A 23344-nucleotide genomic window follows, 5' to 3' on the forward strand; every position below is an offset into this window, starting at 1 on the left:
GTCAATAATTTGCTACAGTCGACAATCTGTGCTATGTATGTTGGCCATGTATCCACCATGCTTTCAACAGTGTGCAAAAACTTTTAGTGGTCAGACGTTTCGTTTTTTTTTTTCTTTCTTTTTAAAAGAAATTGATTGGTAAAAAGAAATATGGACTAAAAATATGACCAGGTGTCAAACCGTGAAGTGCCGATCATTGGAATCTGCTACGCAATGGGACACCGGAAATAGCCTTTCGTACGCGACGCAGATCACAATTCAAAAGCCTTCTCAACTTCGTCGTGGCCTAGAATACTTCCATATATCCATATCTTGCATGCTGCTTTCCAAACTTAACCCTACAGTACTCCATTCTGTTTTACAATGAACCACAGTGGATGCTATGTGCCCTCCAGGCCAATCCAGCGCTGTGAACGTGTGACGCTGGGTGCGTCACACTTACGCCTCGACGCACCCTGCGTTGCGGCAGTTCATAGTAAACTGAAGTACAATCTACTAACAGTGCCCGACAGAGCCCTCACTCTTCGTGCATTCCACAAGGAAGAAGATGCACGGGTCCTTGCTGGAGCGGCACAGAGTGGCCAACCCACCCGGGTCAACATTGCCCATATGGGCTCTATCTCACATATTACCCGCAAAAGTGAACGATTGGTCCCTATCCACTGGACGCACGCAGAGTTGAGATTGGCGCCTGGCTCATTTCACGAGTTCCTCAGCATTCCGCTTCGAGTAGCCGCTCTTCCTGCTCGGGAAGGACCACTTGGAGGTACTTCTGCATTGCCACTGTCAGGTACCCTGCAATTGAAAATAAAGCGGCATTCCTCCAATTTGTCACGTAACTGCACGCTTATTTATGCAACGAGAAACCAACCACCTTGACATGCTCATGGGCATGATAACTTTTTTCAAAGGGGGGGAGAGTTTACAATTTGTTTTTTAGACGGGAGCAATGAACCCAAAAGCATCGCTGTGGCAAGTTGCAATTGGCCAAGCAGACACTATAATGATTTTGTAGGACTGGGGTTCTTTCGTCGTATTACTATTACGCTTTCACCAGCGAAAATAAGGGTATAACGACAGACTGTCAACTTTGACAGTGTTGGTTTTATAAACATGACGGTTTCGAGCTTCTGCCATGCTTGTTATGCATATTATCAAGCTTGTCGTTCAGATTTGGTAATCCTATTCATGTCGTCGAAAGGAACCATAAAGACGCAGTCTCGTGTATCATACAAAAGGCACAGTGTTCACTGCAGCCATGACGACGAAAATACCTACGGACACGCCTCAAACATATTTGAAGCTTCGTGTATGCTCATGTCTGTAAACAGTGTTGTATGACCAATATGTGACATCATACAAGGAAGACGCATTCCTCAGATAGTTTGTGCAGACTGTCTTTCGTACAATGTGTCGACAGTGTGACCGTGGCCCAAGAATACCCAAGGGAGGTGTAGGTGCTCTCCCCTTGCACTCCCCCCTGGACACCCACGCTAATACTACTGCCTTATTTTCTGTCCTCGCAAATAGATTATCGGGACATCAAAACAGTCCTTTATCGATCACCTGGGCTGTGCTAATCCCAGTTTGAATGCGAGAATGGGACATAAATTTAACCAGCCTGGGGACTCCGTAAGTGTCCACAAAATCTCCTTTGGATACTGCCGCACTAGGAGACGTCCATAGGACATTCCAGACATCCACGAGACATTATTAGGACAATAAAACAAAATCAACTGTTGAGCTAGTACGGCAAACGACAGATAAATAGTGACAAGTGGGGAGGGGCGGAAAGAGGAAGCCTTTGTCCTGTTCACTTCTAGGCCCCCTCGTCTGCGAAGCTATCGTATTTTGCGACGTTAAGACGTATACAGAACATGTGTAAAACTCTTCGAACTTTCTTGAACAGCCACATGATGTTTATACGGCCTCAAGATATTCACGATACATCCAAAAGGCAAAGCAATATCTCCCTGACGCCTGCTGTAAAACAACAGCATGTCACCTGAATAACCGCGAGACTTCCATACAAAATTACAACATGCCCAGATAATATTAAAAAATTTTGGGCAATTTCGGCACATCAATGAGACATCGCTAAGACTTTGCTGCATCTTCTGCACGTTCACGGGACATCGCAACCTCAACTGAACATCCCTAGAATGCTTGGACATCAGAATGTCGACGGGACATCAATAGGGCTGCCACGCCTTCCGAATCTCCATAAGACATTCGTTCTTAAGACTTCCATACAACAGCGCAACATGCAGAGAACATTCAAAAGATTTTGTCAGGCATGTTCCGAACATCCCCGAGTCATCAATAGGGCATTGCAACATCCTCTGCATGTTAGCTGGGCTCTCATCAAATACTGCGAAATCAACAAAACATCCCCAGAACATTCGGACATACAACCGTCAATGAAACATGAATAGGGCTGCAATGTCTTTTGAATGTCCAGAGGATATCCACGAATGAAAGCAACATCCCTGGCAGCGATACTGCTTCAGCCACAATGAACATCCCCCTTGGATCTCTCAAACAGTCACAGGAGTCCACAGTAAACCAGAAGCCACACTCACGTGAAACACGTCCCACTGCCTTGTTCTTTGCACTCCAGCAGACAAAGATGTAGTACGCCGGTATACCGCTGATGAGGATGACTAGCCCCATGCCTGTCTCCACGGGACTGGCGTACAGGGGCATGAACGTGAGGAATGCGCACATGACGAGGAAGACCAGCGGGAAGACCAAGGGCACCTTGATGGGACGATGCATGCGGGGACGCTTGTAGCGCAGCCACAGCATGCCCAGGATTGAGACTCCCACCCACAGCCACTGGTTGAAGCTGAGGTAGTTGATGAGGACGAAGATGTCGCTCGTGCAGAACATCAGCAGGGCCACAGCACACTACAAGTGCAAAGACATGGGACGGATTAAAAGTATGTTAATCGTTCTGCTCGAATGAGAGGTAGACAGAAGATGTACAAGCAAATTCATCAATGTTTACGGTATATGACCAGACCTGGCAGCCAATGTTAAGGAACTACACACACGTTAGGCAGTTCAAATAGGTCAAAGACTGTAGGGTGTGGGACAGATTAAAAGCATTAAGTTTTAATCATTCTGCATGAACATGATGGAGGTAGATGAGAAAAGAGCAGGTCCGCTGACAGTGGCGTCGCAAGGGGGGTGCAGGGTAGTGACTCCACTGTCCACTGAAGATTATAGTAGGACGACGTGGCAATCAACGATGAGAAACCATTCACACTTTGGGTAGTTCAAACAGGTCGAACACTGCAGAAAAGTATATAAACTTGGGTGATCGAGTTAGTACTGCATACAAGAAATACTGTTTCTAGTATGCATCTCGTTGCAATATCCGTATTTTTCGGTGTAGAACTGGCAGTTGTTTTCCAAAATTTCCGCCGAAGCGTGTTAGAGAACAATGTGCGGCCTAAGTATGTTTTTGCCATAGGTAATATGCCTTTTTTTTTTTCATAGAGTGGTTGTCTGCCCTCATCTTTCGTGTTGACATTCTTTCAAACTGATGTAGACCTCTGTGCTCCTGTACCCCTCTGTGTTTCTAAATGTCACCCTAAAAAATAGCGCAAAAACATATGTGTCTATATCTGCCAACAAAGAAGGTGCCCTCTCCGTTGATCAAAAGCAAAAAAAAACAACAGTAAGCCGAAATGAAAAATTGGAAGCCAAAAACGCTTTCTAACAATGTTACATACCGATAATAGAAGAGGGGGCGTCGGTGTGAGCTTCTCAGCATTGATCATTCCGAAGATCATGGGAAGGTGCCCTTCTAATGCTCCAATGAAGAAAAGCCTGGAAATCAGAGATGAGAGAAATGTCAGTCAGAAGGAAAGCAAACTGTGGTCCTGAAACAAAATTCTTGGGAAAATAATGTGAAATTCGCTCCGAGATGACGGCAATGTTCCCTTTCAAGTTGTCCAGAAGTTGTAAAAACCAGCAAAAGATATGTAGTGAATGTAAGGGTGCAAACAAGCTGGTATAGATTGAACATGACGTAAACCCCGAGATTGCAGGAAAAATACTGTACGAGCACTAAAAGGTCTTGAACACAGCTGAATTTTTATTTGCAAAAAGTGCTTACACAGGCACCATGAGAAAAATAAAAAGGTTTTTTTCGTTTTTCTTTGTTAAGGTGCCAATATAATCACTTTTCAGAAATAGAAATTCAGCTGCATTCGAGATCTTTTAGTGTTCTTGTCAATTTTTTCCCTGCAGCCTCGAGATCTATGTGTCATGTTTGATAGAAATGTTTCTCTACAGATATACCATTGGTACGCACTATTTGCACAAAAGCATGAATAATTTAGGAAAGAAGTAAAAAAAGTTGGTCGCCACAAGCGGCTTGTAACTTCGCCACACACAACTAGATGTGGTAATTTAGCGGTTGGACGAATGCAGGGATGGGCAAAATACATGCAAATATGTATCGAAATACAAACACAAAATACTTTGTCAAAAATGTATTTAATTACAAATTTAATTACATTTCCAAAAAAGCATTTAAGTACAAGCTACAAATACAACCAAATGTATTTGGTCTCCTCCAAATACTTTTCCAAATACATTCCTCAAAATTTGTGTCAGCGACTTCAGGGCACCTGCAACGGGTTTCTGGGTATCTCATTTTAATTTTGCATCGCACACTCGGGGGTTAGTGTACGAGGCTCTAGTAAAGTAATAGAAATATAATCACAATAAAATGCAATCAGCTTGGACGTAATAGGTGAAAAAAGTAAAGAGTTTCAAGCAGCTTTTTTGTCGATTACATTTTGGTATAGACCAACAAAAAACCGAGACGACCAAGACGCGCAGCACTAGCTAGAGAATTTTTCTCTTGTTGCAACTCGCACCAGTTACGAAAATCTGGACGACCCGCGCATTTAGAATATTCCAGGCAAAAATAGGAATGGAAATCAGGCTGGAAAGCATCACAAGGTGTCACAGGTACTTATTTAGCCAGTCTGCCTGTGAACGTCGATTTCGTCACTATTCTTGCCCTGGACTAGCACCGTAATCACCAAGTCACTGATTGCTTGTGCTTGATTGAGAGACACTGCATAAAGAAAGAGCAGCTTTGGACACGTCTTAGGATGAGCAAAATGAGTCGTGACAATAAATTTGAGGGATGTCCACAAAATTGTATTTAATTACAATTGTATTTGAAATACCCACGTTTTAGTATTTAAATACACATGGCAAATACATTACCCAATTTGTAATTAAATACAAATGCAAAATACACAAAGTATTTGAAATACGTATTTCAAATAGTTGTGTTTGAAATACTACCCATCTTTGGACGAATGTCTAGATGCAGGTTTTGAGTCAAGGAGATGGCAACGTTCACTAAATGGTAAAACTGACTTTCAGTGTTCATGATTAAGATCCTTAAAGTACAGCTTTGGAGCCCTTCAGCCACCACAACCTAAGATTCATTCAAGATAAAAGTGGGCTCTTAATGCAATAGTTATATCTAAGATGTTTAAAAAAAATTTCATTAAATTCATTATAATGCAATTAAATTCGAAGGTGCAAGCGAGCTGGACAAGAATGATAAAAATAATCCCTGGAGAAGGGGAACAAGAGGGACAAAGGACAAACACAGCTAGATGACTGATGCGCGACTGAAAAAATCCGCCTGGTCCGGGTATCGAACCCGGGACCTCTCCATCTCCAGTGAAACGCTCTACCAACTGAGCTAACCCCTGGCGCTCCACCTGTAATGAGACGTCCCGGGTTCAATACCCGGACCAGGCGGATTTTTTCGGTCGCACATCAGTCATCTAGCTGTGTTTGGAGATTTGTGTTTGTCCTTTGTCCCTCTTGTTCCCCTTCTCCAGGGATTATTTTTATCGTTAAATTCAGTTTTTTCTTGTTAACAAGAAGTGTAAATACAAACCTATCTAAACGAAAGTAGAGATGTCAACAAAACATGTTTCTTGATAAAAAAAAAAAAAAAAAAAACTATATAAGGACGTCAACAAGAAGACATTAGTGTGAAAAAAGACTCACCTGGCTATCGTGAACATAATTCCGTTCAGTCCACCAAAGGTCGAAAGGCTGACAAAGACAGGCATGATCCAGGCAACCATGCCAATTGTTCGCTGTGCAAAGGTCTGCGAAAACAAAGCAGAAGAACAAAAGCCTCAGGTAATCATCACAAATAAGAAATGTTTCTCAGCGACAAAGGAAAGAGAAATCAGCTTATGGTACAGTTAATATGAACAGCTTGTTAATATGGACACCTCCTTTCCCCCCAGAAATCATCCGTAATCCGTAATGCGAGTCATACGAGACAAACATCCAGATAATATACCCGACTGGTCCCCGAAAACATTGTCTATATAGCGGCTATCCATACTTAACCAGACGTGACTGTAACAGCTTTGCTCATTATGAACAGCTGTCAGAACAAACACGGGAAATGGGGCCACCAAACTATGATTAGGGCAGATTTTAAGTTGATGAGTATTCAATTCTGCTTAAACAAAATGCAGTTACACAAGCCTCATTTTCATAAACTCTGGAGTGCTGGCAAGAAACAAAAACGAGGCAACAATCTCGGGTAGCTCGAAAAGTATGGCAAAATCCACACCACGTTGCCTCCTCCCCTCGAATGTTCCTGTTTAATGGTAGGAGTGACAGACTTAACTATGTGGGAGCCAGGCAGCATTAGAAAATCTAGACATATTAAAGCAAACAGTCTTTCCGAGTCTATGGACGATGTACACTTTTGCATGTCTGATGTCGGCGCACCACCGTAATCGTGGCAGGCAACAGCGCGACACACGACGTCGTCGGGCAGAAATCGAGGGACCACAGACGAGGACGTTGTAAGCACGCTCGTCGGAGACGCCTTCCGAGCACTGTACCTCGACTAACGGAGACAGCAAAGCGCATGCTCTAACTAAACTCAAAGCAAAAAGATGCGCACCACAGCAACTGCCGGCGATGACAGCATTTCCTGCGGGGAGACCACCGTGAAGTAGGCCACGTTGGCCAGGACGTAAAACAGCGTCACCAGCGTGATGCCGATGTAGATGGCCCTCGGTAGGTTCCTGAAGGGTGTCAGTAAGGGAAAAGACACTGTCACCGACAGGATGAGAGATGCAAGGAGGAGTCTCAGTTGTCCCGCCTCCGGCGAGAGCTTCTTACTTTCGATAACCTTTTGGCGTCTCGTTGAAAGCCGGGCATTCGAAAGAGACGACCTGTCCTTGTTATTTTGCAATGATCATAATCCGAAAGCTAAGGCTTCGGATATATGTAGGAATTGGATGTAAATGCCCAGGATGACCCGAGATTTTATGACTAAGTTTTGTGAACAAGGTTTTGAGACAACACTCCCATCACGTGTATGGAATGCCACAATGCCACAGTATGTCCATCGCATGATATGCAAAAAATGATATTACAATTCGGTCTGACGTGTCCATCGGGAATGTGGATTGCCGAATGACTGGAACTTCATGTTTCCTTTATTTCGGTAGAGCGTTTCAGCCTTACAGTGATGCGAGGAATAGCAAATTTTATAAACGTCTATTAAACAAAATCTTCAACGATTTGAACAAATTTTGGTGTTTCTTTAACTCTGAATAACTGAGCGTTTGCTGAGACTAAAATCTTTATTAGCTGAATCTACAAGCTTATAGGCGAAAATTACCTCGTGTTTGGAGTCATTTGATAATAAGGTAAAAAAATGAAAGCCGTTTACAACTCCCTGTAACACCGAATTAGAGCGCAGCTCTTGAGGAGGAGGAGGAAACGGTACTGGGGGGGGGGGTCACGTGACCTTGGGGGTCACGTGACGATGCCGATGATGTCACAGTGACGATGACGATGCGAACTCCGATGACGTCATCAGCGATGATGACGATGCGGATGTCCGTGACGTCATCAGTGACGTCACTGATGACGTCATCTGTGATGATGACGATGACGATACCGATGCCGGTGACGTCATCAGTGACGTCACTGATGACGTCATCAGTGATGATGACGATGACGATGCGGATGCCAGTGAGGTCATCAGTGACGTCACTGATGACGTCATCAGTGATGATGACGATGCGGATGCTAGTGAGGTCATCAGTGACGTCACTGATGACGTCATCAATGATGATGACGATGACGATGCGGATGCCGGTGACGTCATCAGTGACGATGACGTCATCGGGGAGGTCACGTGACCTCGGGGGGGGGGGGGGGGGGGGGGGGTCACGTGACCTTGGGGTGACCTTGGTTACGCCGACGCCGCTCAAGCCGGGAACGGGCCCCTAAGAGCTGCGCTCTAATATACAGCAGTGTTTCGATAATAAAACCTTGACAAATGAATCATCTGTTGTGATGCAAAAAAAACTTCATACTTAAAATGTCATATTACAGCAGAGATATTGATTTATAACACACATGGAACCTCTTGCTACATCTTTTAATGGGAAACATTTATAGGCTAGGTTTTCAGATGAAGTGAAGCCTCAAAGAGCGTAATCACGAACTTCCCCGCTAACTTTTTAGAGGGAACAATAACGTCATGGGGCTTCATGTCACGTGGCGTATGAACAAATCCAGTTTCCCGCTAAATTTAGCAAAAAAATTGACGTCACGTGACATGGTCACATGACCTATACGAAAATTCAGTTTCCCTGCTAGATTTAGAGGGAAAATTGGTGTCGCATGACTTCAACACCAATTCAGTTTTTTCCACTAAATTTTGCAGAGACACAAAAATGCTGTCACATGACTTTGTGTCACGTGATCTATACAGAGATTTAGTTTCCCCGCTAGATTTAGTGGGAATATGGACATCACGTGACCTGATTGACGATTTAGTGGAGAATTATGTCACATGACTTCATGACACGCGACCTACAGACTTTTCACCCTCTGTCGCATGGACGCTGCCACATTCAAACCACGTAACGCGGCCGCCATTAGGTTGCTACAACCCCCCGCTCTTATCTCCCTTCCGCACCTACTAGGCGGATGCATTGTCTTTGTGTTTTTTGTCGTGTTTCACCGTGTTTCTTTTCCTTACTCCGTAAAATGTAGACCGATATTTTAGTTTTATTACCTAACTGCATTACATCATTATGTGCACAACTTCTGCAGTTAAGTTTGTAGCACGTTTTTACTATTTTCAGCATCTGCGTATGGAATACGTGTGAAGGTGAAGCACGGGAATCAGCGTTTGCACTGAGGCAGATTGAGTACGCACATGACGAAAACAGCACGAGGGTTCAAAGGCCAATCACTCATGGCAACTCAGGATTGCTCACTAATAGCAGCAAAACATACCCAATAAGAATTAAGTCACGTGCGTTTAACTTGCATTTTATCTCATGTTAGGAATGATGGTACGTCACCATCAGGCAATATGTCTGCTAATAATATCACCTCTACATGTATTCAACATTCTTGATAACCCTTCTAAATGTACACATTCACTTGATCAGTTTTTTTTACTAGTTTAAAGACTAAAACATTGCTCAATCACATTTCTGGAGTCTTTCAAATGATTAAATTTTTCCTAAAGAGCAACTCCGCCTTATTTTTATTTTTGCAAAAACAATGCAGTCCTTTTCAGTATATACCTAGGAAGACAACACGCCAAATATTACAACCTAGTTCTGTCTATATGTTTCTTAAACGATCCAGCAAATTTTGCAATAGCGCCAAGTTGCCGAAATCGGAGGACTCTAGCGGGCCAATTGAGGTGAAACCAACAGCGTGGTCAAGGATATGGCGAGATGTAGGCAACGTTGAGCTAAACATCATTCCCATCGCCTCTTTTTCTTTGTTTTTATTTCTCCGGTTCAGCGTAACGGGTGACGTCGGCAACGTTTCCTCTCGTCATTCAACGGAGCCCACGTGATTGGCGTAACGCGAATGCGCAGCGCGATTCTTGGGAGCCGTTTGGCCGTCCGGCCGTTTTGCCCGTTACCGCCGTCTCCCGCGTCACAACCGCCGTCCTCGTCTCACCGTTTGTGATCCTTGCCTTTCGAAGTTTCATTCACACTATGTGGGCAGACTGATGCCGCAGTTGTGCTGACATTGTCGAATGTCGTGGACACCAAAACGTGGTGAAGGGTGCGGTGCAGACGACACTAGCGCCTGGCACACGCCCGTCCCAAGCGTGTCCGTCGTTGCATAGACGATCACGTGACATCTCGTATCACGTGATAGTCATATTTTTGCAGGCCCGAGGCCAAAGTCGACGGACAGAGCCGAATTTCTGGTTTCGATTTCTGCTCGTGTTAAAAGTATGATTTAACAATATATATCCCATTTTTCACGAAGCTAATGATGTAGTGCCTTTTACTAGTGCTTTTTATTGTGAAATCAATCATTATCCTGAAAAGTTTTGGAATGGAGCGGTGTTGCCCTTTAACATAACCAGTTTAATTCAATCAATTTATTGCAATACAAAGGTTATGCAAGGTCAATATTGTGAAATTCTGTTAATGGGTACTTCAACGGACAATAATTCAAAACTTTCCTACTCGGCCTAGGTCGGACTGTCTAACTCTAACACTATAACTAACTCTAGCCCTAACTAACACTAACTCCACCAAGCACTTGGTTTAACGCTAGTGGTGTAGCTGAACAATTTGCAACACATTTTTTCTAATATAATATGCATATGTTATGCACCAGATAAAACAGTTATCTGAACTCAATTATTTTATTTGGTGAAGGATGTGTCAGTCTAAGATATTGCCTGATTTGCGAGCTACACATATAAAAAACATACATGCACATGCATCAATATTAGGAAAAGTGCACCAACTCGGCCATGGGCCAATCACAGCTCAAGAGGGCAGGGCCAAACCCAAGCCGATCAGTCACAGTGCAGGAGTGCGGGGCTTCTTCCCCCTCTCCCATCACAGTGACCAATGACAGGCCACAATCATCGATGGCCACGTCCACAGCGATCACCGACATAGATGGCCCTGCTCACAGGGGATTGGCCAGTGGCCAATCGAGCTCATCAATTTCCTTGCCCCCGAGTCACGTACACGGCGAAGGTGTGAAGTCACGTCCGGAGCGCATGCCAGGCGGGTGGGAAAGGCACGTAGCCAGTGGGCAGCCAATCACAGCGGATGTCACCACTATGTTTTGACAACCCCTGTCATCACGTGATGAAAACCCGGTGACATCACCACGTGATGTCGCCAGGTTCAAGCTGCATCCGACAGAGGGCGCTAGGTGCTATGAGATTTGAATGGCGTTGCAGGAAAGCAGATTTGCGGGACGTCATTGCTGCGGTTAAGTGACGAAGGTCATGTGAAATTTGAATCGCTGCGCATTAAATGTTTCATTCGTTAAAAAAGATTCTGCGTTGACTGGGAATCAACCCCGATACCTCGTCCACTGTAACCTAGCACTCTACCAATTGAGCTACCAGCACAACGCTTCCTCGAAATCTTAACCCGTGCTAGCTATCCGTATGTTGAGCGCATGTGCAATTCAGATCATGTGTAAAGCTGCCTTGGCACTTGGCTTTTGTCACCTGGTTTAAAATAAAGATGAAATATCAATATAGTTTTCGGTCCCGTGAATCTTGCACATCATTTTTGTTAAATTTTATTATGACATCGCGCTTGGAATTAAGTTCAAAAAATGTGTTCTTTGTGTTTTCCTAGATGCGTGCAGGACTTTTCATAAAGTGGATCACTGGTTGTTATTGCAAAGTTGCATGTTTTGAATATTGATCCTTATGTTTTTTTCTAGATTGGCAACTACCTTTGTGATGAAAAGCCACATGTGATTTTGGATGGTCATTTATCAAGTACTGTAACCATTACATCTAAAGTCCCACAGGGCTGAATCTTTGGTCCTCTTATTTTTCTGATGTATATAAATGATATTTGTTTAAATATTTTTTTGTGCTTTAAACTATTCGTTGAGGATGTTGTTCCATACAGGACAATTAATGACGATGAAGATTATTTTAAATTTCAATTAGACATAAATCGAGTATCAAACTGGCGTAGTGACTGGGGCTTGAAACAAGTATGTCTAGAACGGTAATGTTTTTGAGAAAAAGAAAAGTTACAGAAGACATGTGCTACTTATTAAAAACAAACCCATCCAAACAACTAATTCAATTCTTTATCTCAACGTTACTTTTCAAGTGACCTATCATGGGACAATCATCAATGCAATAACAAAAAAAGTAAGCAGCATTTTAAGGTTCTTGTGAGGAATTACCAGCGCTGCCCTTCAGAACTAAAAAATGGTTTGTGTTTTTCTTTTGTCCGTTTAGTCCTTGAATATGCAAGCAAAGTCTGGGACCCCTCGAAAAAATTTATCTCTGATAAACTAGAACAAATACAAAGTCGCTGCACAAGATTTGTCCTAAATAATTATATGTTCAAGGCAAGTGTCACAAATCTGAAATCCCAATTGAAATGAAAACTGCACAAGAAGCCGGACCCAAGGCTAAAGTTTTCTACAAATTTTATAATGGTGTACGCTGTATTGCTGGAGATAACTATATTCAAAGTCCGTTTTACGTGTCAGAAAGAGTAGAAGAAAAATGTTGTGTTCTCTGGTGCAGCTGCAACGGAGGCCGTACTGCGCCAAGAACAGGTGCACCTTTATGACGATGTTCAAGTATCCTTCAGTAAGCATTGCTTATTTCGGGTTACAAACATTCGTTTCTTAAAGGCATTGTAAAAGCTTAATGCTTTCTAAAAATTTGAAAAGCTTGGGCGTATGACACTGGAAATTCATCACCAATTAAAACTACAATACAAAATGGTACGTGTTTGTTTAAAAAGGTAGGGAAAAAGGTGCAACGTTGCTTAAAAAACTGTGGTCAGACAAATAGAATGTAAACCATGCTTAGGGGGATCGGTGGCCGAGTGAACTAAAGCACACAAGCTGAAGCATGTGGAGCGAAAGCTCGCACTGCAAAGCCTGGGGATCCTGGGTTCAATCTCGCTAATTTGCTAACATCTAGTGGCAAAAGCTTCTACCCGCTAAATTTGGGCATCATCTGACGGTTTCTTAGCACCAGCTGGCTACCGCTAAATTTAGGCTCGGGTGACGGTAAAAGTTTGAAACTCACAGGCCGTGCAAAATTTTGGCATAGTGTAAAGCTTTGCAGTGGTCCTGCTAAATATTGGGGCCCAGCGTAAAATGTTTTGAAGCTCACAGACCGTGCTGGACCCAGTGAATTTTGGGATAGGTGCCATCTAGTGTTAGAGCTTTGAAGTGCTCATCGCTGAATTTGCTGACATCTGGTGGTAAAAGCTTAGACCCGCTTAGGGCATCATGCGACGGGCCTTTAGCCCAGATGGCCCACTGGGTCCAGCTAATTTTTTTTCCTTCGGGGGGGGGGGGGGGGGGGGTGACGGTAAAGCTTTGAAGCTCACAGATCGAGCTAGGTTGTAACCCGGCGTAAAGTTTTAAAGTGGAACTGCCATATTATGGGGGCCGGCCCCACCGCATAAAACTCTGAAGTGACCCTGAAAAAGTTTGGGCCACTTCGGATTCCAGCTGATACAATAAATCATCCAGTAGATTGCAGAGCTCTTCGTTGGACTGATCATCGTATGGATTCTTGCACTTGCTTCAGGGTCCGGATCCCCTTGAGGTATGGTAGCATCATTATGAAGCTCACCGCACAGTACTCAAGCTAGGGGTCGCGACGGGAGCGTGCTTGATTCATTAGATGTATTGATGATAACTAACAGGGTTGCAAATATTTTAGAATGGATTAGACAATCTTGTGGTGTCTGTAAAGAAGGATCGTTACAGGATCTTAACAAAGAAAAGCAAGCAAACAAGCATTTTAATGAGATCAAATATAGTTTTATTTCTACTAAATCTATAATTTGTGGTTGGGGGGTATCTTTACTTGTCCTCATCTAACTTGATCAGCTCCAGAATGCATGATCGCGTCTCAGCTAACCTCTTGACAATGTCCTCCACAAATATTTACAACAAAAGAGACCATGAATAAAAAAAAAAAGATCCTCTAAATCTCGTGAGGAAGCAACGAAACACATGTTACCCATTTCTTGTGAGAAACGAGGTGGCTACGCAGGTTTCCACTCGTCCTTTTTACAGGAAAACAACTTAGTTGGATTCAGGCTCTCCAAACCCTCATAAGTCGAGCACATCCTGTTAGGAACGGGCTGGCTTACAAGATTTATATTCCAGGCTAGTTTCTGTAACTGTCTCAACACTGTAGAGGTGCATACATAATGAACCTACAGTTAAAAAAAAAAAAAGCAAAACGTGATCCATGATAGGTCTGCTTTTCTCTTCAGAGTCTACCACAACTAAAAAGCCAAAATAGTAATGCTCTTTAGTTTTAAAGGCACTTTCGGCAAAAAAGAATATAGAGTATTAAAAAAAAAACGACGTTGGCCATACTTATTCGGAAGCGAGCCATAGTATTAATAATTCGAAGCTTAGGCTAGGATAATTGTTGACTTTTTAATGGAACATGTGCCTAAGCATGATATTATAATTCAGGATTGTCTCTAAAAATGATACACAGTTAATGTAAATTCAAAAATTATCTTGGCTGTTAACATGGATTAAATTATTAGCTTGGAACAAGTGTAGGTGCTTAGTGAGCTTTGGGTGGGCCTTCTTCATGCTCAACAGAATGTAAGTGGCGCCCAAAAATTTACCCACTGTTCATTGATTGAGTCTCGATTGTACAAAGTTCTAAAAAATCTCTGATTGCTATCTGACAACCTTCGAGGAGCTCAAGCAGAAAGATGAATTTCACCTTGCGAGGACCTTGTATGCAGGAATAGGCATTTAAAAAATTGTATACACAAAAGATTGACACAATCGACAGTCGTTTTGAAGGGACGGGGATGATCCTTCAGCATTTACGTCAAGCGGCTCACGAAATGACGCCTCGCTGCGAAATCAACACATGCGTCACTAATGTATATATATGAAAAAGAAAAACGAGATCGAAAAAAAGCGAGCCAGCGGAGCATCAAGTATAACAGCGTATTTAATTTGCATATGAAAAAGCTCACTAAACATCTACACTTGTTCCAAGCTAATGATATAACCCAGATTAAAAGCCAAGATAATTGCTCAATTCACCTTAACCATGTACCAATTTTTGAGGACAATGCTGAATTATAATATCAGCTTAGGCACTTGTTTCACTAAAAAGTCAACAATTATCTTTGCCTAAGCCTCAAATTACTATACCATGGCTTGCTTCTGAATTAGTAGGAAAAAGTTTTTTTTATTTTTTTAATACCCTACATTCTTCTTTGCCGAAAAAATCTTCAAAACTAAAGATCGAGCATCGCCGTTTTGGCTTTTTAGTTGTGGTACAGTTCGAAGAGAAACGCGCACCTATCATAGATAACGTTTTGATTTTTTTTTTAACATTAGATACATTATGTATGCACCTCTACAGTGTCAAGATAGTTACAAAAACTAGCCTGGAATATAAATCATGTAACCCAACCCGTTCCTAGCAGGATGTACTTGACTTGTAAGGGTTTGGAGCCTGAAACCAACGAAGTTGTTTTGCTATAAAAACGATGGGTGGAGACCTGCGTAGCCACCTCGTTTCTCATAAGAAATGGGTAAGATGTGTTTCATTGCTACCTCTACCAGATTTAGAGTATCCAGTTCTTTTTATTTCATGGTCCCTTTTGTTGTAAAATGTTTGTGTGGGACATCGTCAAGGGGTTAGCTGAGATATGATCATCGATTCTGGAGCTGATCAAGTTAGATGAGGACAAGGAAAAATATTGCCCAACCACAAACTATAAATTTATTAGAAATAAAATTATATTCGAGCTCATTAAAATGCTTCTGCCTGCTTTTGTTTGTTAAGACGGTGTAACGATCCTTCCTTACAGACACCAAAAGATTGTCTAATCCATTCTAAAATATTTGCGGACCTGTTACCTACCATTAATGCATCTAGTGGATCAAGCACGCTCCCGTCGCGACCCCTTGGATGACCTTGAGAACTCTGCTTCATAATGATGCTACCGCACCTCAAGAGAATCTGCAGCCTGATGAAAGTGCAAGAATCCATTAAAATAATAAAATTTAATTACAATGATCATTTCACCAAAGGGCTCTGAAACTACTAGATAATTTATTCTATCAGCTCGAATATCGCTATGGTTCCAAGGTCTTCATAACAAAAGATCTCTCCTACGAGTACTCAGTCTCGTCGATTGTGCCGCGGAAAGAGCAGGTTATCTTATGAGAAGTTGTCCGATCACCAAGGTGGAAAATTGGTTGAACTACTTAGCTTGATTCTTGATCATTAGACCAAAATGTGCCCCCTGCAGTGTTTCGCATCGTGAAATAAACGCATGTCTCGAAACGTTTGTAAGTATTTAATTTATTTTGAAGTGAGTGTTGCTAAATGTCTTCTCTTGCGATGTTTGTAAATAGTTGCTTTGTTATCAAGCATGAACCCAACTTTTTTCTTGACCCTGTTTGGCGACTCTTTATTTCTCTTCTTACATAATGTACAACAAAACATTTAACACTTTGCAGAGTCTTCCAAATGGTCTTTGAAATTGACTTGCATGTCTTTGAATATTTGCTTTGAGATTTTTTGGTTTATAAGTATTAAGAGTGCATAAAACTATCTGGAAATAAAAAAATAAAAATTAAGCTCTATTTTTATTATTTATGTAAGTAGCATTAGATGCCTCCCCTCTCTATAGACCGTTCCATTAGGGTCATAGCAGAGAGGGTAAAAGAGAAAAAAATGCACTCCCCCTCTCACCCCTCATGTCGCCCGCTCCGCCGAGTGGGCCGTAGCTATAGTCAGTTACAGGTTAAGAAGGTAGCGGCAAATGCCCCTCAAAGGGAATCAGATATCCCTCCGCCACCTCCGCATCCAATAGCGTCCCATCGTTTCCGTGACGTCGCGGCCAACGCGCGAGGAGGGTCTTGCCTTTCTGCACATATTTCCTTTATCTTTCGACTTTGACTTAGCATTGTGGAAGCCACGAGAGGGAGATTAGAGTTCTCCCCCACCGGCGGAAACAAATACGACTTTCGGGGATTAGCTTCCCCCCCGATGGATACAAAGGCTGCTTTCAGGGGCTCGGTTCCCTCTCCGATGAATACAAAGGTCGCTTTTTCAAAAAGTGGGATCGGAGACAAGTGGGAATCCATTGAAGCGGAACAAGGACCGTTTCCAGTGAACTCTTCTTTCGACTGCGGAGAGATTTGAAACGGGCGCATCACACTTGTGGGAGGAGCTTCTCCTACCTTCTTGACTTGTAACCGACTATAGCGTCCGGCTGGCGTGCAAACTCTGCTTAAAATCGCGTCATTTTGGAACTTTCAAGCGCAGATGCGCAGATTTTGGTATGCCAGTTGTCGTGTAATATTATGCTAAATAAAAAGACTCGCAGGGTCCAATGGCGCTGTTACCAGCGTGCAAATAAAAAAAAAAATAGGGAAAACTGTGTTAGATTGGTCGGTCTCTTTGGCGAAAAGTAAATCCGGTTGCTGTGCTTTTTTTACTATACAAAGTTCGTACTGGTGTAGGCCTTTAGCGACCATGAGCGGAAGTCTGAAATAATAAATGAAACGTGCTCTCCTGCCGCAATACACGCAGTAGTTAAGGGTAGTACTGCCGGCTGACTCAACTGCTATTTAAGTAACGGAAAAAAGATATGCTAGTTGATCATTTAGCCAAATAGAACAACAGAGAGCTCTAGGCTGATTTTGGAGTAGCCACAACTATTCTAAGAACGCGAACCACTTCACAACGGCAGCCACTAGCGAGAGTTTGATGTTCTGTACAGCCCGCCGATACAGCCCAAAGATGGAGAACGGCAACCTCCCGGTTTGTCGTCTGCTAGCGGAGTCGGGCGCGTGCCCTCTCTCTCGTTTTACCCTGCCGAACCCGCTGAACTTCCCGGATGTGTGGAGAGGGCGCTGCGGTCGAACAAAATGGTGCCGCCCAGAGACCGCTAAATGGAATGGTCTATACCTGAGACTCTTTCTCACAATGTCATCTTTACCTTTATCCTTTAAGTCACGTGAGAAAAAACAACCCTGGGCGGATACTTGAACCTTTTATCAAGGGATGGCGCCAGGGCCCATTTCTCACACACAGCCCTAAGCTTGTCCTTTTTAGCAGCTGTGTGGGATCCCCACCACAACCTAGATTTGTTCTAAATGATTACCAACGCAGGGAAAGTGTCACCACCATGATGAATAATTTAAAGTAAGAATCACTAGTTGAATGCCGAAAAATGTTTAGGTTAAAATTTTTACATGATATATATAACAATCACCTTTTAATCAGTCGACAAATGTTTTTACAGGAACCTTTTTATATATTGGGAAGGGCGGACGACCAGAACAAAATCCGACCCTACTTTCGCCGTACTGATGTTTTTGTGTTTTCTTTTTTTCCAAAAACTATAAAAGAATGGAATAGGTTGGCTACTGAAGGATGTAACGTTTATACAAGTTTGTTTGTGTTTCAATGTTTTTGTTAGAATTTAATGTATTTCATGTACTCACCCCTGCTATAATGCCGACCGGCGATGCAGAACTCTATGTAAATAAACAAAAAAAAACAAAGAAAAACATCTCTGGGAGTATGCTTGAACGTTTTACCTACACAAGGCGACGCCACTAACTACAGGGTCACGTCCATGCTAAAGGACCGTCAGATGACGCCAAATTTAGCGGGTCTAAGCTGTTACCACCAGATGTCAGAAAATTTAACGAGATTGAACTCAGGATCCAAGGGTTTTGCAGTGCCAGCTTTCGCTTTACGTGCTCCGAGCTAGTGTGCGCCAGTTCACTCGGCCACCGATCCCCCTAAGCATAGTTTACATTCCATTAGTCCACAGTTTTATAAGCAACCTCGCTCCTCTTTTTTCCATCTTTTGTAACGAACACATACCATTTTATATTGCACTTTTAATTGGTGATGAATCTCTCGTGTCATACACCCAAGCTTTTCAAATTTTTAGAAAGCAATAACAACGCCTTTCAATATTGAATGTGTGTAACCCAAAATGAACAATACTTACTGAAGGATATTTGAACACTGTCATAAAGGTGCACCTTGTCCTTGGCGCACTACGGTCTCCATTGCAGCTGTGCCAGAAAACAATATTTTCCTTCCACTCTTTCTGACACGTAAAACGGACTTTGAATATAGCTATCTCCAGCAATACAGCATACATCATTATAAAATTAGTAGAAATCTTTAGTCTTAGGTCAGGCTTCTTCTGCAGTTTTCATTCTAAATGGGATTTCCTATTTGTGACACTTGCTTTAAACATATAATTATTTAGGACAAATCTTGCACAGCGACTTTGCATTCCTTCTAGTTTATCAGAGATACTTTTTTTTTTGGGGGGGGGGGGTCCCAGATTTTGCATGCATATCGAAGGACTGAACGGACAAAAGAAAAACCCAAACTTTCTTTTAGTTCTGAAGGGCAGCGCTGGCAATTTCGACACACAAAGTTTAAGAGGCTATTTGCCTTTTTTTGTTATTGCATTGATATGATTGTTTCATGACAGGTCACTTGAGAAGTAACACTAAGATAAAGAATTAAATAAGTTCTTTCAATATGTTTGTGTTTAATAATTAGCCCACACCTTCTATAACTTTTCTTTCTCTCGAAAAAAAACTTGCCATTCTACATTTACTTACATTATGTTTCACGCACCAGTCACTAAACCAGATTGATATTCGACTTGTCTAATTGAACTTTAAAATAAGCATCATCGTTAATTGTCCTGTATAAAACAACACCCCTACGAATAGTTTAAGATGCAAAAAAATTTTTACATAAATATTATTTATGTACGCCAGAACAAGAGGACCGAAGATTGAGCCTTGTGGGACATTAGATGCAACGATTACAGTACTTGATGAATGACCATTCAAAATCACATGCGGCTTTCCATCACAAAAGTAGTTGCCAATCTAGAAAAAACATAAGGATCAATAATCAAAACATGTAACTTTTCATTAACAAACAGTGATCCACTTTATGAAAAGTTCTGCACGTATCTAGGAAAGCACAAAAAGCATGTTTTCCGTACTTAATTCCAAGCGCGATGTCATAATAAAATTTAACAAAAATTATGTGCAAGATTCACGGGACCGAAAACTATATTGATATTTCACCTTTATTTTAAATTAGTTTACAAAAGCCAAGTGGCAAGGCAGCTTTAACACGTGATCTGAATTGCACATGCAGTCAACATATGGATAACTAGCACGGGTTAAGATTTCGAGGAAGCGTTGTGCTGGTAGCTCAATTAGTGAAGTGCTAGGCTACAGCGGACGAGGTATCGAGGTTGATTCCCAGTCGACGCAGAATCTTTTTTGACAAATTAAACATTTACCACGCAGCGATTCCAATATCACATGACCTTCATCAGCTGACCACAGCAAGAATGCCCTCCAAATCCCCTTTTCCATGCTGCAATTCAAATCCCATTGCGCCTAGCACCCTCTTTCGGAAGCAGCTGAAACCTGGTGACATCAAGTGGTAATGTCACTGGGTTGTCACGACAGCGGTTGTCAACAAATGGTGATGACATCTGCTGTGACTAACAGCCCCCCTGCTACATTCCTTTCCCAAGCGTCTGGCAAGTACCGCAGACGTGACTTCACACCTACACTGCGTATGTGACTCGGGGGTGGGGACATCTACGAGCTCCGATTGGTGCCTGGCCAGTGCCCTGTTGGTGGGGCCAACTATGTTGGTGATCACTGGGGGCGTGGCCATCAATGACCACGGCCTGTCATTGGTCACTGGGATGGGAGAAGGGTAAGAAAAGCCCTCCTGCACTGTGATTGGTCCGTGGCAGAGTTGGTACACTTTTCCTACTACTTGCATTCTGTATGTTATTTTATCCACATAAATATTAATGTGCAGAGATATATCAATAAAGTGCATGCAATATGCAGCAGAAATATCAGATCACATTGATTTTGAAAATCAGAAGTTCACGGCTATTTCTGTTGGGACAACTTATAATGAGAATGTTGAACAGTGTTCAAAAACTGTGGCATATTACTCACTTATTTGGGTCCTTAAGTTCTTCTGACACATAGTTAAGGTAGTTCCTAGAAACGAAAGCAAGAAAGAGACAGCAATAAGCAAGTGAGAAAGTCACCAATGCTCCACTGTAGATGAGAAGACCAGAGAGGAGTTCCATGAAGAGGAACTCCTGACACTCAATACTCCAAACAGAATGCTCAGCTGAATACTCAACGGTGAATATTCAAAGCTGAACAAAAGCTGAATAATCAATGCTGAACACTCAATATTATATACTTCATGCTGAATACCAAAATCTCGACACTTAAAGCTGAATACTCATAGTGAAACCTAAAAACATATCAAGTGTAAAGAGTACAGAATACAAAGAAAACAGACCAGGTGGCAAACTTTTACTGCAAAGAAAAATGTAAAACCGCAAAAAACTGGAAAAAAAAGGAAGAGAATGCAGGAGGCTTTTTAAACAAAGGATTTGTAGCAGCTCGAAATCAGCACTCTTTTATCAGATTGAAACATTTTGGCAACATTTCAACTTGTTTCATGAGTTACTAAGAGATACCAAAATGAGATGTCACTCGTGTGTGCCACACCGAATGGTTTTACTAAGTTTAATAAAACCATTGCCTTCCTCCTTTTAATGCCTGCTTTAAAGGGACACAGACAGAGTATTTATGCTTGCCAAGGTTTTTATCTGTACATGTCACATGAGAGCCCAACTACCCAGAACACAAATTACAGCTCGAAATTCGTTTTCTTTTTGCCCGCAAACCGCCGATCGAGAACTGGGCGTTTTGAGTCGCGCTCAATCTTTTTTCCGTGATCACAAGCCATTGTTTATGGTTTAGACACAACCACCACAGATAATCGGAATCGTGGGTCATTGAAGGCACACTCAATACTACATATAGACTGAAAAAAAAACACCCATTTTTTTGTGGCTTCTAAAACGTTGCAAATACGTTGATTGAAAAAAAAAAAAGCTGCACAGCCACGTGATTTCCGGTAACTTTCTCTTCCCCCATATCTCTTCTTCCTCCGCAGTTCGGTTTCAGTTCCGGTTTCGAGCAGTTCCGTTTTTTTACTTTATTAAAAACATTTAAAAAACTTTATCAAAAACAAAAACAATTAAAAACGCCAGGTCCCACATACAAGCACACCAGTGCTTTTGCGGGCCTGCATATGTAATATGTTTATGATGTGAATAAAATGTATTATTATTATTATTATTATACGTGATGCCGTAGCAAAATAATGATTGGACAGTTTTCTGACGCCATAATAAATCGCCTGGAAAAAAATTAAAAAAAAACAATTTTGGGATGATTCAGCATCCCTTTAAATCAAGGCCTTCAATCCTATGACTTATTAATAAAGGTCCTCAAATTTATGACCTATTACTGCGTCTTCTTACAACCATCATCGTATGTCCATTCATTCCTACATTTACCCGATATATTGCCTCAATTGTGACTCAGTTTATGAAACAAAGTGAATAATCACCATCCTCCGTATGCAAAGAGCCCGGCGTAGAAGGAGAGGGATATTCCGGACACGGAGTACTCCCCAGCAAAGCTGTTCTGCAGGTAGCCCACCTGTCCTGCAAAAAGGAAAAGAGCACCAAATGATTGCCAGGACCGAGTTGAAACAGATACCGTAAAATATTGAAGTACTCGCACAAAAAGTTTAGGACGATAACAAAACAAAAATTCCCATTTATTGCTGCGTTCCGCAAATAAACTGCGGTGGCAGCCGAGATAATGCACAATGCTGCACACAGTTACACTGTTGCGTTTAAATTTAGCGAACTTACGTCCAGCTAAATTTAGCAGGCCGTCACATGAAACCATGATATCACCTTATTTAGTATGATATTGTGTCAATATGCATTACGTGTTGCATTTAAAGGGACACTGACAGGGTATTTATGCTCGCCGAGGTTTTTAGTTGTACGTGACATAGGAGAGCTCAACTACCCAGAACAGAATTTGCGGCTCGAAATTCGGTTTCTTTCCGCCCGAAAACCGCCGATCAAGAACTGGCCGGTTCGAGTCTCGCTCACTCTCTTTTTCGCGGTCACGGGCCGTTTTCTAAGGTATCGATGCGACCACCAAATTTAATCAAAGTCGTGGGTCACTGAAAGCACACACTCAATATTAAAAATAAAAAAAAATATGAAACCCATTTTTTGTGGCTTCTAAAAAGCTGCAAATACGTTGATTGAAAAAAAAGTTCCACAGACAACCGGAAGCATTCTGTGCGTTCGTCGTTTCGCGTATCGTG

The 23344-nt window shown here is 42.2% G+C and overlaps 1 protein-coding gene across 1 annotated transcript in view; it reads right to left on the minus strand.

Moving 5' to 3' along the window:
* Window positions 1-531: 531 nt before the first annotated feature.
* Window positions 532-23344, minus strand: part of LOC8032569 (large neutral amino acids transporter small subunit 2) — an 89541-nt gene continuing 66728 nt past the window's right edge. Inside the window, exons 3-9 of the mRNA XM_029979443.4 lie at window positions 22565-22661; window positions 21085-21129; window positions 6980-7103; window positions 6058-6161; window positions 3741-3837; window positions 2583-2910; window positions 532-795 (exon numbers count right to left, since the gene is read on the minus strand). Of these exons, the coding sequence (XP_029835303.2) occupies window positions 713-795; window positions 2583-2910; window positions 3741-3837; window positions 6058-6161; window positions 6980-7103; window positions 21085-21129; window positions 22565-22661 (878 nt within the window). The 3' untranslated portion in view covers window positions 532-712. The remainder of the gene's footprint in view (window positions 796-2582; window positions 2911-3740; window positions 3838-6057; window positions 6162-6979; window positions 7104-21084; window positions 21130-22564; window positions 22662-23344) is intronic.

This window comes from Ixodes scapularis, unplaced genomic scaffold (genome assembly GCF_016920785.2).
Source record: "Ixodes scapularis isolate PalLabHiFi unplaced genomic scaffold, ASM1692078v2 PGA_scaffold11__112_contigs__length_91849675, whole genome shotgun sequence".
NCBI lineage: Eukaryota > Metazoa > Arthropoda > Arachnida > Ixodida > Ixodidae > Ixodes > Ixodes scapularis.